The following is a 15054-nucleotide window of genomic DNA, read 5'->3' as shown; positions in this document are numbered from 1 at the left end:
AACTGGCGTATTACGTGTGTTTTGGCGTCTCGACGACTTGAGTCGGGACGCTCGGCGTCGTGGCGATCAGTGTCGATTCAATAATGTCGTGTCTTAGGGCATCTCTAAGCTCATCTTATTTACATACCATTTTAGTCTAGTCGCAATTCTTCTATCGTGCTTAGTTTCCGAGCTACGGTAAGTAACCTCAGAGGGAATCGAACTCAGGACATTTTTCCGGATATCACCCTCACATGATCTCTTCCTGGTCTCAAGAAACAAGCACGCCAAATTTGGCGCAAATCAGTATAACCATTCGCGAGCTATAAGCGGACAAACAAAATCAGCAATTTAAACTTCAAATGTAAAAAAAAAAGATGGCAGTCTTATGGGTTGTAGCGCCGCGTTGTCTGGTAGAAGTTCACCAACGATTCAGGAGTCCTTGCTGCCTCCGTCAAGGCGATCGCCTTGATGATGGGTACAGGCTACACGAAGCTACAACTCAGATGTCAGCCATCTTAGTAGCAAGTTCGTGACTGTAGTGGCATGCCATCTGGTGGTAGGTGGTAGAACTTGGACTGTGCATTGTATCGATTCTGCGTGTGTTCACACAAAATTGTTTGCATTCCCGGCATGTTGGTATTACCTGTGCCTGGCACTGACTCTGTGTGAGGTCTGTGACTTTCCAATATGGCTTCCGAGAAAAACATTGGTTGTATGGAAGACGAGGCACTGAAACGCAAGGAAAGGTTAAAGGCACTGAAACGAAAGCATGATGAGACTGATAAAGAAGGGGATAAGTCAGAATATGTCAGTACGGAGGGCCTTGCTAGTTTACCAAGGTTAGTATGGTTTGTTACTTACGTTAGGATTTTGTTAATAGTACATAATAATATGTTTTTAAATCTGTAACAGTTAATACAATCAGCTGCTTACTCACTTGACTAAAATCCTCGAATAAAACCATAACAGTATTTTATGTTGAGCTGTAATTTTGAAATCTGTATCAGTATAAGCAAGCAGCAATTTGTGGTTGTATCTTTGTAACATCTTTGTTATATAAAGATGTATATAACCGGTCATTTCAGGCCAAAGTTCCGCAGTTATAGACCACAAGATGTCACCTTGAAAGAAAACATTTTACCTGTTGCAAAACCAGGTGATGTTGAAGCTGAAGTAAAGGATCAGCTGGGATCTGGTAACGTCAAAGTTGTTATCGAAGAACTGGTAAGTACATTTGGAAAAAAAAAGTGATGATCATTTTTAGGCAAGAACTTATTGAATCAATATTAGTGCATGGTTTTGTATCATTTACTCTCCTGAAACATTATTTTGTATATCTACATTCATTAAATTAAGTTTGAATAGACTGTGTTGGGGTAAGTAACCTTAAATGCAACAAAATTCATTGGCAAGTTTAAGGGTTTCAGTGTTGGGTCAGATAACTGTAGGAATACACCAAACTGACAGAAATAATATTGTGAAGTTTCTATTCTTTAGTTTTATAAACTGGAGGACAGGGACCAGTGGTGGGCAATTGTGAACATGGAAATTAACATTTTGGTTACATGAAAGCTGACAACCGTCAGCCTCCAAAGATTTATTTTTGTTGCAGGATATTACCAATTTGGCACCCCGCAAACCAGACTGGGACCTGAAGCGAGATGTCGCCAAGAAACTGGAAAGGTTGGAGAGGCGAACTCAAAAAGCGATTGCCGAACTGATTCGCGAGAGGCTTAAGGAAGGACAGGAGGATTTAGTCACGAGCGTTAACATGGGTGCTAGTGCCAGTCAGAACCTGGATGTTGACGAAGACTGATTTAGTTGCTTTTGTGCATATTTTGTTAAAGGGCTTTGTGGTTTAGTCTGTCGATAATAAAATTTTCATGTTGTCACACAACTCCTTTATTTAAAAAAATCTTTGTTTTTATCGCACTGTTCCCCGGCATATGACTTGATTTGTCGATGTCGCGACTATCTTTACCTGAATCAGCTGCACGCTACCACAGTCTACAAATTACGAATTTGTTGACCTATCGACAGACCCGCCAAAATTTTTCCAACATTACTTATGTTAAAATATATAATAAAATTCAGGTCAATACACAAACTTATTGACCTGAATTTTATTATATATTTTAACTATAAAACACAAACATGACGCATTTAAACCTTATTACTTATGTTGTTGAAATCTTGTAAAATATATTATTACAATAAATGTTTTATAAAACTACAAATTTATTTAGTTCCACGGTTTCCCTTTTTGCGTTCTTCGTTAAGATTTGACCATAATTCCTCCGATGTTCCTTGTCACTGTTTCACTTTATTCCTTTTTGTTGCATACATTTATGAATTTTCGAATTACTTATTTATAGTGGTATATATATATATATATATATATATATATATATATATATATCACCTCGTCTAATTCTGCAATGGGTCGCACGTATCTGTAATTCCAAATGGATGGTACTGAATAGCTGTCCATTCAAAAAGTTAACAATAACTTGCTGCAGTCTAAGGTTCCACGAGCCTAAGTTCTCGGGAGTCTCGTGTTCGAGTGAGGGACGCAAACACGAATCAAAATCCCGAGAATCTGCCATACCGAAGTACACACAAAAGAAATATTAATGAATACAAATATTACGTGCACAAACTAAGTAAGCAAGTTTTTGTATTTCCTTATATAATTTCGCTGGACTTGAATATGAAAATATTTTAGTCTTTCTGTTTCTCACTGATCTGAATCCGATCTGTTAACAAATCGCATCACATTATTAAACTGAACTTCATGAAGACAAATTCTCATCTTGTATCTTCAGTGCGCAGTAAGATTAACCAATAATAATAATAATAAATTTAGACTCAAGCCCGATAGAGGAACAATTATATTGGACTGTATTTTAATTACGAACTGCAAAAATACTGGCTGAAGGAAGAGTTTGGGCTGCCAGGCACGGCCTGGAAATCCTGAGACAGAAATGAAGATTAATAGCACCTCAGCTTAACAATTAGCCTAAAACGCGAGGTCGTCCATCAGGATCTGGCACTTTGCTCCTTGGTCCGTACAGCTGCTTACAACCATGGCCGCATAATACTACGCGTTCGTAATCCGGAGACCCGTATTCAGTGCCACGCCCTTCGTCGCGATCCTCACACCTGACAATAACCTCTAAATCTATTGAGAATACTCCAAATTCAAGTCCTGAAAGGAAGAGACCAATTTGGAAGACCTTATCATAGATCGGAGGGCAATGTTAAAAGTCAGAGTAAGAAGAAATTGTATATAATAATGTGAAATAGATTCATTTGGTTCAGATTTGAACAAGATGTGGGCTGTTCTAAACACGATAATAAATATTCGGATCTATAAAATGTGGGTAACTGATCGAACAGCTGGGCGACTATTAGCTTCTCAAGAAGGATTATGTTGTATGGAGACGGTCTATTAGAGGTAATTTACACTTGTAGGTTGTGTTGAACGTGTTATGTCCGCCAAAAATCATTTAAAAAACCCCGAGAAACTTTTCGCATTTATTTCTAAATCGACACTAATTTTCCTGGTAGGATATTGGAATATTATTCCGACAACTAACACTTTATCAAAGCAAGTACAAAATCTTCCTAATTCTAAATAACACATTCATGACGGTTTAAAAGCTCTCTAAATGCAGACAATAGAATTGAAAGAGTTGATACTCGTTACACAGCTAAAAATCCGTCACTGTGGTAAACCCACTTACGCGTAAATGAAACATCTCGAGAAAGTTCTACAAAGAGTACTAAATCCTGATCTGTCTGCAGACGGGGAAGTAAGGTGCGAAATGTGAAAAGTTTGAATTTATATTAATTAAAAAAAAAACGACGTCAGTGCGACTTGATTAAAAAAAATGTTTCATTTTAATACAGATCACCTTCAACGTAAGGCACACACGTAGCAGTGAAATTTTTTCTAAATTACAGAGCGGTAATTAGACAAATAAATTTACGTACCAGACTGACTCATATATTATTTTAAACAGGAGAAATTAATATGGGACAGAAAATCACAAAACAATCTACTCACCGAATGAAGATAGACGCGTAATGTGCAAACCTGAAATTGAGAAACGAAATTTATAAAATTGATGCAGAATTTTCATAGTGGCACATTTAATAATAAGTTACATTTAATAAATACTTACGTACTCCCCTGTTCCAAAAAAAAAATTGTTATTCAATGCTAGTTTGTGTACGTCCCCTGTATATTAAACTCATTTTAAGAATTATTCCTTCGCTTTGCGCATGTCAACTGTTGTCAGTGGGCATAACTGAGCCAATCAACGTTCATGTCAAACACTGCATTCGTAAAGTATTACAATGATTTTACAATTTTAATAAATGTTATGGCACCTGTAATTTTACACTAAAACCATATAGCATTAATCAGAAACTTTAGCGATTACAAAAAACTTTAAACTTGCACGCACTAAACGAAAATTCTCTGTCTGCTTACGATGTTCCACAATCGTCATAATTCAGCTGTTTCGGGATATTCCGGATCATATTTAAGTTACTCTTGTTACAGGGCGCACTTACGTTCCATTAGTGATCAAATGAACAATGAAAAATGTTCCTAAGTTGGAGGTTCAGTTTGCTGTAGGATAGCTAAAATTTATTTTTAAGGTAGTATATATGCGTCATATTGTGAATTAGGTTAATATTTTAATATTTTCCGTCAAATCACAATTTTTAATAAGATAATAAAATATAAAATATTTAAAATATCATTTCACGTTCCGCATCGAGTGATCGATTCACAAATTGGAACGTTCCAATTTGTGAATCGATCACTCGATGCGGAACGTGAAATGATATTTTAAATATTTTATATTTTATTATCTTATTAAAAATTGTGATTTGACGGAAAATATTAAAATATTAAAATTTATTTTGTATTACGTCAGAAACACCCGGAAAGTCTGGCTAACATGAATGACCTTGAGATATGGCAGCTCCTGAAACAACACTTTTCGTCAACTGGGTAATCTCCCTCAGACAGGGGATGACGGCATAATTCTACATTTTTTAATCCCCTAACCCTTAGTCTTGGCAAATGTCACAGCTACCCTTGAAACTCTGGTAACAACCTATAATAAAACAAGGCGTCATAACTTTGAGGACCACAATCTAAGTTTACATCGCCGTGAAAACACCAAATTCAAGATATTATCTGCACATACTTCTACACCACCCTGCTTATTGCCTTGTAATGGTACTCGTTTGGCAGAGACACTGGGTTAAAGTTGCCAGCGAGTACAGACAGACATGTCTACCGACACTGCAGTCAACCGCTCTACTTTCCTGGACACATTTTGACAGTTCTTGTGTTCTTTATCTGTATCTGTTTTCATCTTTAGCACATTATGAGGCAATGGCAATAAATTACCACTGCCAGACCATTCTGAACACGAAATGCATAAGATAAATGTACGGATCCTACTAAAGATTTCATTTAAACACATTTTAATTAGTATAATTACTTTTTTATATATAAAGAATTCAGTGACAGTTCTGCATGTCTTCTCTGCAGTCATGTGCTTTCATGTTGACTACAAACAGTTTCTGGGCTATACTGTTTTACTTTCAGGTATTTATTCCAATAATCTCACGAGTCCAGATGTCTACCTGCAGAACTAATGTTGCCTTGTTTAATTTTAACCGTCTAATCACAATAAAATATTTTATTAAATATTAAAATATTATTACTACAATTAACATTTAATATTTAAAATATTTAAAATATATTAAAATGATGCTCTTTCTATCGATAGAAAGAGCATCATTTTAATATAATATTTTAATAATAACAATATTTTAATATTTTAATATTTAATAAAATATTTTATTGTGATTAGACGTTTAAAATTAAACAATTATAATCATCACAATATGACGCAACATTATCATCTAATGTTGCCTTATTGCAGGAAGCAACTGATATATATATATATGGATTTTGATGGACCAGGACAGGGTCCGGTGGAGGGATTTAGTTAATTCGGTGATGAACCTTCGGGTTCGGTAAGCCATCTACTTAGTTATATGTATGATGCGAGTGATAAAATGGATTTAAATGACTCGGAATAGGCAATGTTCCTTCGAGTACCATAAAAGGCGGGGAATTTATACGAAGACGAGACACCTTGATTATCACCACTTACACATTTTTTTTACGTAACAAACAATTTAATTTGAGGATAAATAAATCATATAAATGTAAAAAAAATAATTTAAATTGTTTATTGTGCTATAACGTTACAAAAAAAATTTTTTATTCCTAAATGATTTTGTGTTTTACGGAAACTAACGCAAAACGCCTGAAACCTGTCATGCGTCTTGAGGCTTGCAGGGATAAAATTATTATTTTTGTTTTCAGTTACAGGACGCATGCGCAGAGGCTCCGTCCATTTATTGTTACCACGATTGGGGGTGATAGAAGAAGGGTTTGGGTCGCCAAGACCGATTAAGGGCTCCACCGTGATCCTCCTTTCATTCGGCCGGGCCCTTTCGCTACCTCGTACTGTAGGCGACTTGCAGACCTACGCTTGCGCCGTTCCTCTGGATCCTGTTGCCGGAAGCTGCGGAGGGAGAGATGACGTCAGAGTGAGTGTTGCGTCGACGCTGGCGGCTGGGTATGGCGTCGAGTCCGGTCTAACCGGTGATGTTACAGTAGTAAACTAGACACGGTGTGAAGCATCGCGTCACAGTTCAGAGGGATGCTGTTGCTCCTTCGACATCATGCTCGAGATGCGTCCAATCGCCGCTAGGGGCGCCGTCATGGTCACAGCGACGCTTGTGATGCTGTTTCTCCTGCCGATGACCGGAGCCACGGCCGACAAGATCCCACTTGGTGAGTGCTCGTAACTTGTAGAGCGAAGGGGGCTGAAAGCTTCATCTCAATCTTAATCTTTGAGTTGGACTCTTTCTTGTTCAAGTTTCTTTACTTAACAAACACAGGCTACCAAACTGTGAATCGAGTTTTGTCTTTTCAGCGAACTGGCGATAAAATATACCAATTTTTTTTTAAATTTACACGAGTATTAATTGTTAAAATGTAAATAATTCTGTAAAAAGAGCTGTTTTGTTTATTAACTTCTAATGTTTTCGTTTTCAGCAAATTATTGCGTGTCTCTGAACACAAGACAATGAACAGGAAACTTTAAGCGTTTAACATCGCATTTATTTTATGGTAATTCTTACAACTATTCCATTTAAAAGTTGTCGCCTTCGAATCTTATCACAGTGTCGGCATGGTCCCAACCAGTAATATGGATTTCTGTACTCTCGGTCCATTGTGTTTCTTTGTAAGGACGCAGAACACCGATTTAACATTGAATCGTCACGTGACTTCTACAAAGATACATTTATTTTTCCCGTATCTTGTGCTACATCCCGTCATTAGCTAATTATTTAAAGCCACCGACGTCCATTCGTACCGCCTAAAACTTGTGCACGTGTTGGACAGATGATGTTTAAGAGAAAAATTGATTTTTTTTATTAACAAATTAACAGCTTGCATAGTCTATCTGTCGTGTTTAGATCGTGTACAGAAAGAGCATTCTTACATCACTTTCCATGTATTTTATTGATACGTGTGCAATTATTATTTTATTTTAATTTTTTTTCATTTACACAGAATGTGTTTGTACTACACTGTGTAAGTCTTCTGTAATCTGAGGGTTTCTGTCTGTTGAAGACAAATAAACAAATATATAAATTACACGAGAATAAAGTATGAATATTTTTGTAAAGGAACTGCTTCTCATCTATATTAGTCAGTGTGAGAAAGCTGTGTATATTCCATAAAGAAGCGAACACTTCAGGTCGAAGTTTTCATCAGAATGAGAAATGTATATTGCACATCTGAATTAAACGTTTAGTAAGGAATTTGTTTTAAAGGCACCAACTTCATATCTCTCAATATTTCTTGTCCTATTTTAATTCTCTACTACAATGCCTTTACAATTATTTAAATAAGGAGGACGTAACCCATATACAGAGTGATTTTAGAGAAGCTGACAGTGGTTCAGATACACACAGTTAAATTTATATTTTTGATTCCTGATGATATTAAAATGAGGGAACAACGAGAAGCTGGATGTCTATAAACTTCCCGATTTCGTAACGATGTGACATTTCTGTATTATGTAGATGAAGAACCACGTGACTCTTGAATGAATGTGACACCCGCAAAGAACAGGTGAACGCTTTGATTCTGATTCATGAACACGAGAAGGTTTCGAAAGAAAGAGCATAGCACAGCGCAGTCAAATTCGGAAACCTGAATACTGCAGCGACGCTCCGGCTCGTCTTAAAAACAAAAGTTCCGGGCACCGGATTTTAATACCACAGCGGACACGCGACCGAATGAAAGCCATTAATTTCCTTCTATCCCTTCTAAATATGTATATGAAGTGTTTTCAGATTAAAATTCCATAATTAAAGACAGATGTCGTATTAAACTTGAACAAATTTCACATCTTAAGTAATTTAATTAACCACCCAGCCTCCTCTACAATGGGTACCGGGGTCCTTTCCCGGGGGTAAAGCCGGCCGGGGCGTGATGCTGACCACTCACCCCCATCTAGTGCCGAGGTCAAGGAAGAGAGGAGCTATACCTCCACTCCCCCCAAGCGCCTACATGGCGTATAGTGGGACAAACTTTACTTTACTTTATTCTGTGTCTTAAGGAATTTCTTTTATTTACATCAGTTAGACGCCAGAACCTGTATTTAAATTCCCACTGTGAGTTAATGTATTAAATTTGAAGGAATATTATATTTTAAACAATCTCGCATGTTCCTTATAAACGCTCGTATATGCCCACATGTCTGCACGGCGTTAAAACCCAGAAAACAAAAGTCTACAACATAAAATTCAAAAGCCCATGTCTGAAAATATATAATAAAATTATTAAATTACACCAATCCCTTGCAAACCTCAAACCTCAACTATCAAAACCGTGAGATCACGGTCTGATGGTAAATTAGTGATTACTGTCAGCACAGTCGCTAATAACAACATTCATGAAGCGAAGTGAAGTTTCTTGCGTCTTCATTAAACACGGAAAATAAGTAATAAAATCTGACGTAAAATACGGGCACATAAATACAGCTATAAAAAGACGTAACACCGTGGCAATTTGTTGCTGATGAACTTGTTTTGGTCATCCCTGTTTCCAGCAACTACTGGTCTCTTGATGCAATAGCTTATTGAGAAATTAATAACACCTCAGGTGGTCAATAAATTCCCCTCCTGTGATGAAAACCGGGCTCATGTCCGTGTTAAGAATGAATCTAATCCACATTATCACACAGAATTCCTCAAAGATGCATTTTAATATTATCCTCCCTTCCTTCCAATCGGCCCTTATTATACTTTTGTATTTCCCCATCTTCCAGCTGTTTGCTACATGCTTCGCCAATCTCACCTCTCGTACTCGATAGCTCTATTAATATTTAGTGATAATTTTTAATAATTTATTGTGCAGATGAGTTGTAGCATCAGAAATTTTTGAGTAAAAAAGGCAGTTTCTTCAGTCTAAGTTAATTTGCATACATCGATATCTTGAAAGCGTCGTTTCAATTGTAAGTGTCGCATAATAATGAAGGTAATGTGACTTCCGATGGTGAATGAGCATGGAATAGGAAGGAGTCGGCACCTATTTATCTGGTCATTAGTTGCAAAAGATATTGAAAGTGACTAAAAAATGTTGGGGCAGCTGTTATCAACCGCATCTCTAGCTGGGCGCCTCTCGGATTATTATTATTATTATTATTAGTGTTCTGTCTGAGGACAGGTCCATATGAACAGGATCCTTCCATCCTTTTCTCGGACTGGGACCTGTTCATATACGTTCTTGGCAGATGATCCAGAAGTGGTTTGCCATTGCCTTCTTCTGTGTGTGAATGGAGTAATTGTTGGGATGCCACGGAGAAACCGGGGAAGCCCCCGGAGGAAAACTCCGTGTTGCCTAGACCACGGTCTTGCCCAACACAAGTTATAAATTCGGGCACCGCCGGGAATCGAACCCGAGACCCCCAGGATTACAAGGCCAGCGTTCTAACCGCTAGACCACCGTGGCGGAGCCTCTCGGATACAAAAACAAAACTTTTGCCGCTAAACAAAGTCTGTGGGCCCGATTCATGCAACCTGTTAGCACTCTGACGGGAACATGTAGGCGGAATACCAAATTATGAGGGCGATCTGCTACCTGATCCATGTTTGTACATCCCAAAGTCCCACTTCCCTATCTCTGGGCACAGCATCCCTTGCAATTATCTCGGACCGTTTTCATACCAAAAGTACTCAGGAGCCCGGTGCCTGCTTCGGTCTGCGCGCGCAGAATTTCCGATCGATCGCCTTTCCCTGTTCTGTTCAGCACAAAAAAACTAACACACACACCCACATTCTACATCAAGTGTTGTGAACTAGGGACAGACCTATTTCATCTGCATACATGCGGTTCTAAAGGAGCTCTCCCGCCATTTTAACTCATCTTTAGAGACCAGCGGTAAATACGAGCTGAAATAAAACGGAAACAAGTTATAGAAAAGCAACGAGGACTTGGGTACACGGAGACGAGAGTGTCTATGACGTCATTCGAAGATGACGACTTGGCATATTCTGTATGCACCTTCTGGGGGCTAGCGGTGAGTAGTAATGGTCTCTCCTATTCGCCATTTTTATGAAGATGTAGCCTGAGGAAACCGCAATGAAAGGGCAAACGAGTCTCAACTGCAGGGCAGAAAATTGGATTTCTGTGTGTGCGTCCGCGTGTATTTGGCGGACAGACGAAATTGTGACAAAATAACATCGCGGTGCGTGATACTTTAAGTGGACGACGGTGAGGGGAGGGACGCGGCAGTATATATAAAACTGATCAGCTTTTGAAGCAAACATTTCTTTGCGTTCAGTAGGCTCTTTGTTGTGCGATGGAAGGTATAAAAATTCGCATTTCACTCGAAATAAGAACTAGGGTTTTCGAAGTGAACGAAAGCACAGAACAAGAGGACCTAACAAAGGCTCAGGTATTATCAAAGGAATCAATCAGAAACTTTAACATGGACGGTTGACAGTTTATGCTGTAAGTTAAACTGATAACCTTCGAAGCTATAAATAAAGAGGATTTCATTAAGACTTAAACCTAAACCGTTAATTAAATAAAAACTTTTTATATCTTCTCCCACTATCAGATCATTTAAACTCATCGCATCTTGACTCATCACTCTTTATTATTCTCCATTATATTTTTTTTTAAATTTCCTTTAAGTGACTATAGAAACGAGGTGGTCTAGCGGTTAGAACGCTGGCCTTGTAATCCTGGGCGGGTCTCGGGTTCGATTGCCGGCGGTGCCCGAATTTATAACTTGTGTTGGGCAAGGCCGTGGTCTAGGTAACACGGAGTTTTCCTCCGTGGCATCCCAACAATTACTCCATTCACACACAGAAGAAGGCAATGGCAAACCACTTCTGGATCATCTGCCAAGAACGTATATGAACAGGTGCCAGTCCGAGAAAAGGATGGAAGGATCCTGTTCATATGGACCTGTCGTCACACAGAACACTAAATAAATAAAAAGAAACGAGGATTTAACAATTACCACATTGGCCTCGTCACATCTGATATTAGTAAGCTCAGAAATCGTGTCCTGTGCCGAAATACACCTAACATCGTGGGGAGTCCCCTTGATGACATCACGCCCAGACAACCAGTTGGGGGGATCCCCCGTTATATCAACACTCTTCCAGATATGAAAGATACCTATGTCAGGCAGATCTTACTGACCCTTTGACAAATCTGATTTATGTGAGGTCATTCGCAAAGACTGCCGACCATTCTTCACTAAACATCGTCCAACTACTTCCACAGAACGAAAATATAACACGACGAACACGTAAAAATTGTTACACTACGCGTACACTTCCTAACTTGATATATTTCCCCTGCGTTTCTGAGTTTTCCTTCGCCTATCTTCTAAATGCTCTTTATGCACTGAGTTCAATTACGTTCGCGCTGCAGGGAACATTAATTTTTAATACTTCAAGCTGTGTTAGACGCTGCAGTGTTAATCAGAAGTACATCCTAAACATCGGATAATAATTTCCCGTTTTCACATATTGAAGTCTTGACGGTCACGTTCGCCCGAAGGCTATAATTATGGGATTATCAGTGTTTGGCTTTGAACCTAGCCGCGGTATTTGTTACATTTCATTCACCACTGCAAATATTACAGTTTATACATGTTTTTCGTTCCATCCGTAATAAAACTACAAAATAAAATACAGACTTACTTGAAAAATCAAATTTTAAGGTTCGCTGGAACCACCATGGAGTAAAATTCTACTTTAGAAGTTAATCACGAAAATTTTCACCACTTATGAAACCAGAATGTTCATTTACCTTCTTCACAAGAACCAGTTAGTACTTGTCCCTTTTATAAGCCAGATAAGTCCAATCCTGACCCTCATATCCTAATTCTTTAAGATCCATTCACACATTTTTAACAAGTAAAACCATAAATTTCTCAAGAGAATTTTGCGATAATTCTGTAGGTATTTCCCATCCCTTCCACGCGTGCTACATGTCCCGTTTGGATGTAATGACAGCCTTCACATGAATCATTAGGGAGGCGACAACCGAACAGAAAAAATGTACAGGGAAGACAGCTGACAGTTGCAAAGCTCTTCTGTCAAGTGAGTTATAAACATAAAAAAACCTGAGCTTACGCAACTTCATAATTTCAACATCCTCTCTGTTCCCAAGATCTAATATCGGACGGAAAATAACTTTCTCTCCAAAAAATGCCATCCTTTTTAAAACATACCACAACTGACCCAACAGTATAGTGACTAGCTACGGGCTGGGCGGCCGGGGTTCGATCCCCGACGGGGGCAGAGAATTTTTCTCTAGCCTCTGCGTCCAGACCGGCTCTGGGGCCCACCCAGCCTCCTCTACAATGGGTACCGGGGTCCTTTCCCGGGGGTAAAGCCGGCCGGGGCGTGATGCTGACCACTCACCCCCATCTAGTGCCGAGGTCTAGAAAGAGAGGAGCTATACCTCCACTCACCCCAAACGCCTATATGGCGTATAGTGGGACAAACTTTACTTTTACAACTGACCCAAACGTTTGGCGACACATAAATTAGAAATACAAATGAAAACGAAAGACGGTAGTCTTCCGCGCTGTAACACCGTGTAGTCTGGTAGAAGTTTGCTGATGTTTCAAAGTCACTTTGTTCCTCCATCACCAGGACGATAGACTACGTGCCACAACATCCCAGAAGACAGTCATCTTCACATATGCCGCAGTGAGAACGTAGAAATATCATCATTAAGGAAGGTGTTAGTAAGATATGAAGTCATAAAAATTATTGCAAGTGGCTGTCGAGGACTGTGCCCATAATGAGGCAACTTCGAGTTGTGAAAAGATTGAGATCTTCAACGCATTTATTCCGCCAGTAAGACCACCTATAATTTAAGCTTACAAAGTGAAATGATTGAAGTGGACTTCGCACAAACACGGTCTCCACTGTGAAACGTCAGGTGTACGAAACCGCCTTCCGGTTTACATGGAGCTGCAGCGGAGTTTAAAGCGATGCCATGAACACGAAACTACTTCCATGGAGTTCCGGGGAAAAGAGAATTCTGTCAACAAGCTAGGAAACGTACGCATAACATAATAAATCAGAATTTAACCTCCAATAACTAAGGAATAAGATGGAAAAGAAATGACAGGCAGAGGCCGTGGCCAAATTTAAGGCGTAATCATGGAAATTACATGAAGGAACTCTGAAGAAGACCGAAATCGAAGACGGTCCCTCCCGAATACGAAGAAACCACAACGTTCTGCCCGTGACCTTTGCAAAATGCCGCCAGTGACGTCCTTGTGGCAGGCGTGTAATATGGCACCTGCCTTGGAGTTTAGTGACTTCATCGCGGGCGATTCCCCCACGTGGCCGCAAGACTTGCGATTATGAACGCTGGAATTACCAATTGCCACTTAATACTTCGCCTGATATTCATCTTATTTTTCCCGGTTTTAACAAGAATGAAATACGTCGACAAATTTTGGCAAGACTCGCATGTACCAAATTTCATGAAAATCCATTCGGAAGACGGTCAGACAGAGAGAGAAAATCATTTTTGAAACTCTTAGCTGCAAAGGCGCCTAGAAATTGTTTAAAATGAGAGAAATACACAGCGAAAATCTCCTTATTAAAAGGGTCAGGTCAATAAATAGCAGTAATTTCCATTCAGCGACATTTTTAAGCACTGGGTTCAGTATGTCGCAGCATGGTGTTTCTTCTTCTTAAAAGTAACGTTCAGTGACATAATCCTCTTTCCCTTATCACCATATATTTATGGTAAGAAGCCTTTTTGAGTGTAGAAGGCAGTCAGAAGTTCTGTACAATTCAATCAGCTTGTCTGTCCGTGTAAGATGCCACTGAACATCGCGCCTGAAGGTATGATAAACCCCGCAAACATGCGTGTAAGAGAAGTTGCCGGGCGATCAGGGGATCTCACTCTTTTCTATTCCGGAAAAAAAAAATATATATATCGGTTTTCTGTCGTACTACGTTTCGCAGAGACGGTAAAAATAAAGCTGTCCTTGTGCTTCAGACTTTTGAAGTCCGAAGTTCATCCAAATGATATTTAAATATACATTTAAATCTTAAATGAAGACGCGACACTTGTCCATTGCAAAGGTTAACAGATTAAGGCTGTTAAGTGATATAATGGCGGTTTAGTACGAGAATCGCATGAAACATACGACTACACTGTTTGCGTAAGAATGAGGAGTTACTGTCTCTTAAAGCAGAACCACCTTCTGGGGTTTGAATTACTAAATTATATACATTTTGTTGTGTGAGAAGAAAATTCTTGACTCTGGCGAATAGCGGACAAATTTGAGAACGTGACATGCGATTTGTACAGAAAAAATCAGTCATCTGACGATGGCATCAGTGTTTAACGTAGCGACTAACTTACAATTCTAACGACGTAAGCTATAAGCTCATCATAGA

General features: G+C 39.0%; 2 protein-coding genes across 3 annotated transcripts in view; both read left to right on the top strand.

Annotated features, from left to right (window-relative positions):
• The first annotated feature begins 590 nt into the window (after nt 1-590).
• On the top strand, nt 591-1879 carry LOC110829559 (coiled-coil domain-containing protein 12). The gene is made up of 3 exons (XM_022063391.2): nt 591-821; nt 1068-1206; nt 1595-1879. The coding sequence occupies exons 1-3, from the start codon at nt 670-672 to the stop codon at nt 1796-1798; spliced, it is 495 nt and encodes a 164-aa protein (XP_021919083.1). The 5' UTR covers nt 591-669; the 3' UTR covers nt 1799-1879.
• Nucleotides 1880-6628: 4749 nt separating this feature from the next.
• LOC110829553 (glutamate receptor 1-like) overlaps nt 6629-15054 on the top strand; it is a 166604-nt gene continuing 158178 nt past the window's right edge. The window contains exon 1 of one of the 2 annotated variants that reach the window (XM_087346211.1): nt 6629-6877. In XM_087346211.1, the coding sequence (XP_087202337.1) occupies nt 6766-6877 (112 nt within the window). In that variant the 5' untranslated portion in view covers nt 6629-6765. The remainder of the gene's footprint in view (nt 6878-15054) is intronic. The other variant, XM_087346212.1, reaches the window with a different exon arrangement.

Source organism: Zootermopsis nevadensis, unplaced genomic scaffold, assembly GCF_977971745.1.
Source record: "Zootermopsis nevadensis isolate Lab colony 2312 unplaced genomic scaffold, Znev_1.0 Znev_ptg000010l, whole genome shotgun sequence".
NCBI lineage: Eukaryota > Metazoa > Arthropoda > Insecta > Blattodea > Termopsidae > Zootermopsis > Zootermopsis nevadensis.
Note: the sequence above shows the minus strand (reverse complement) of the source record. Positions and strands in the feature narration are given on the sequence as shown.

Coding starts and splice junctions, on each gene's coding strand:
- LOC110829559 (XM_022063391.2), top strand. CDS start 670: ATGGCTTCCGAGAAAAACATTGGTTGTATGGAAGACGAGGCACTGAAA. Junction 822..1,067: donor GGCCTTGCTAGTTTACCAAG/GTTAGTATGGTT, acceptor CGGTCATTTCAG/GCCAAAGTTCCGCAGTTATA. Junction 1,207..1,594: donor AAGTTGTTATCGAAGAACTG/GTAAGTACATTT, acceptor TTTTTGTTGCAG/GATATTACCAATTTGGCACC.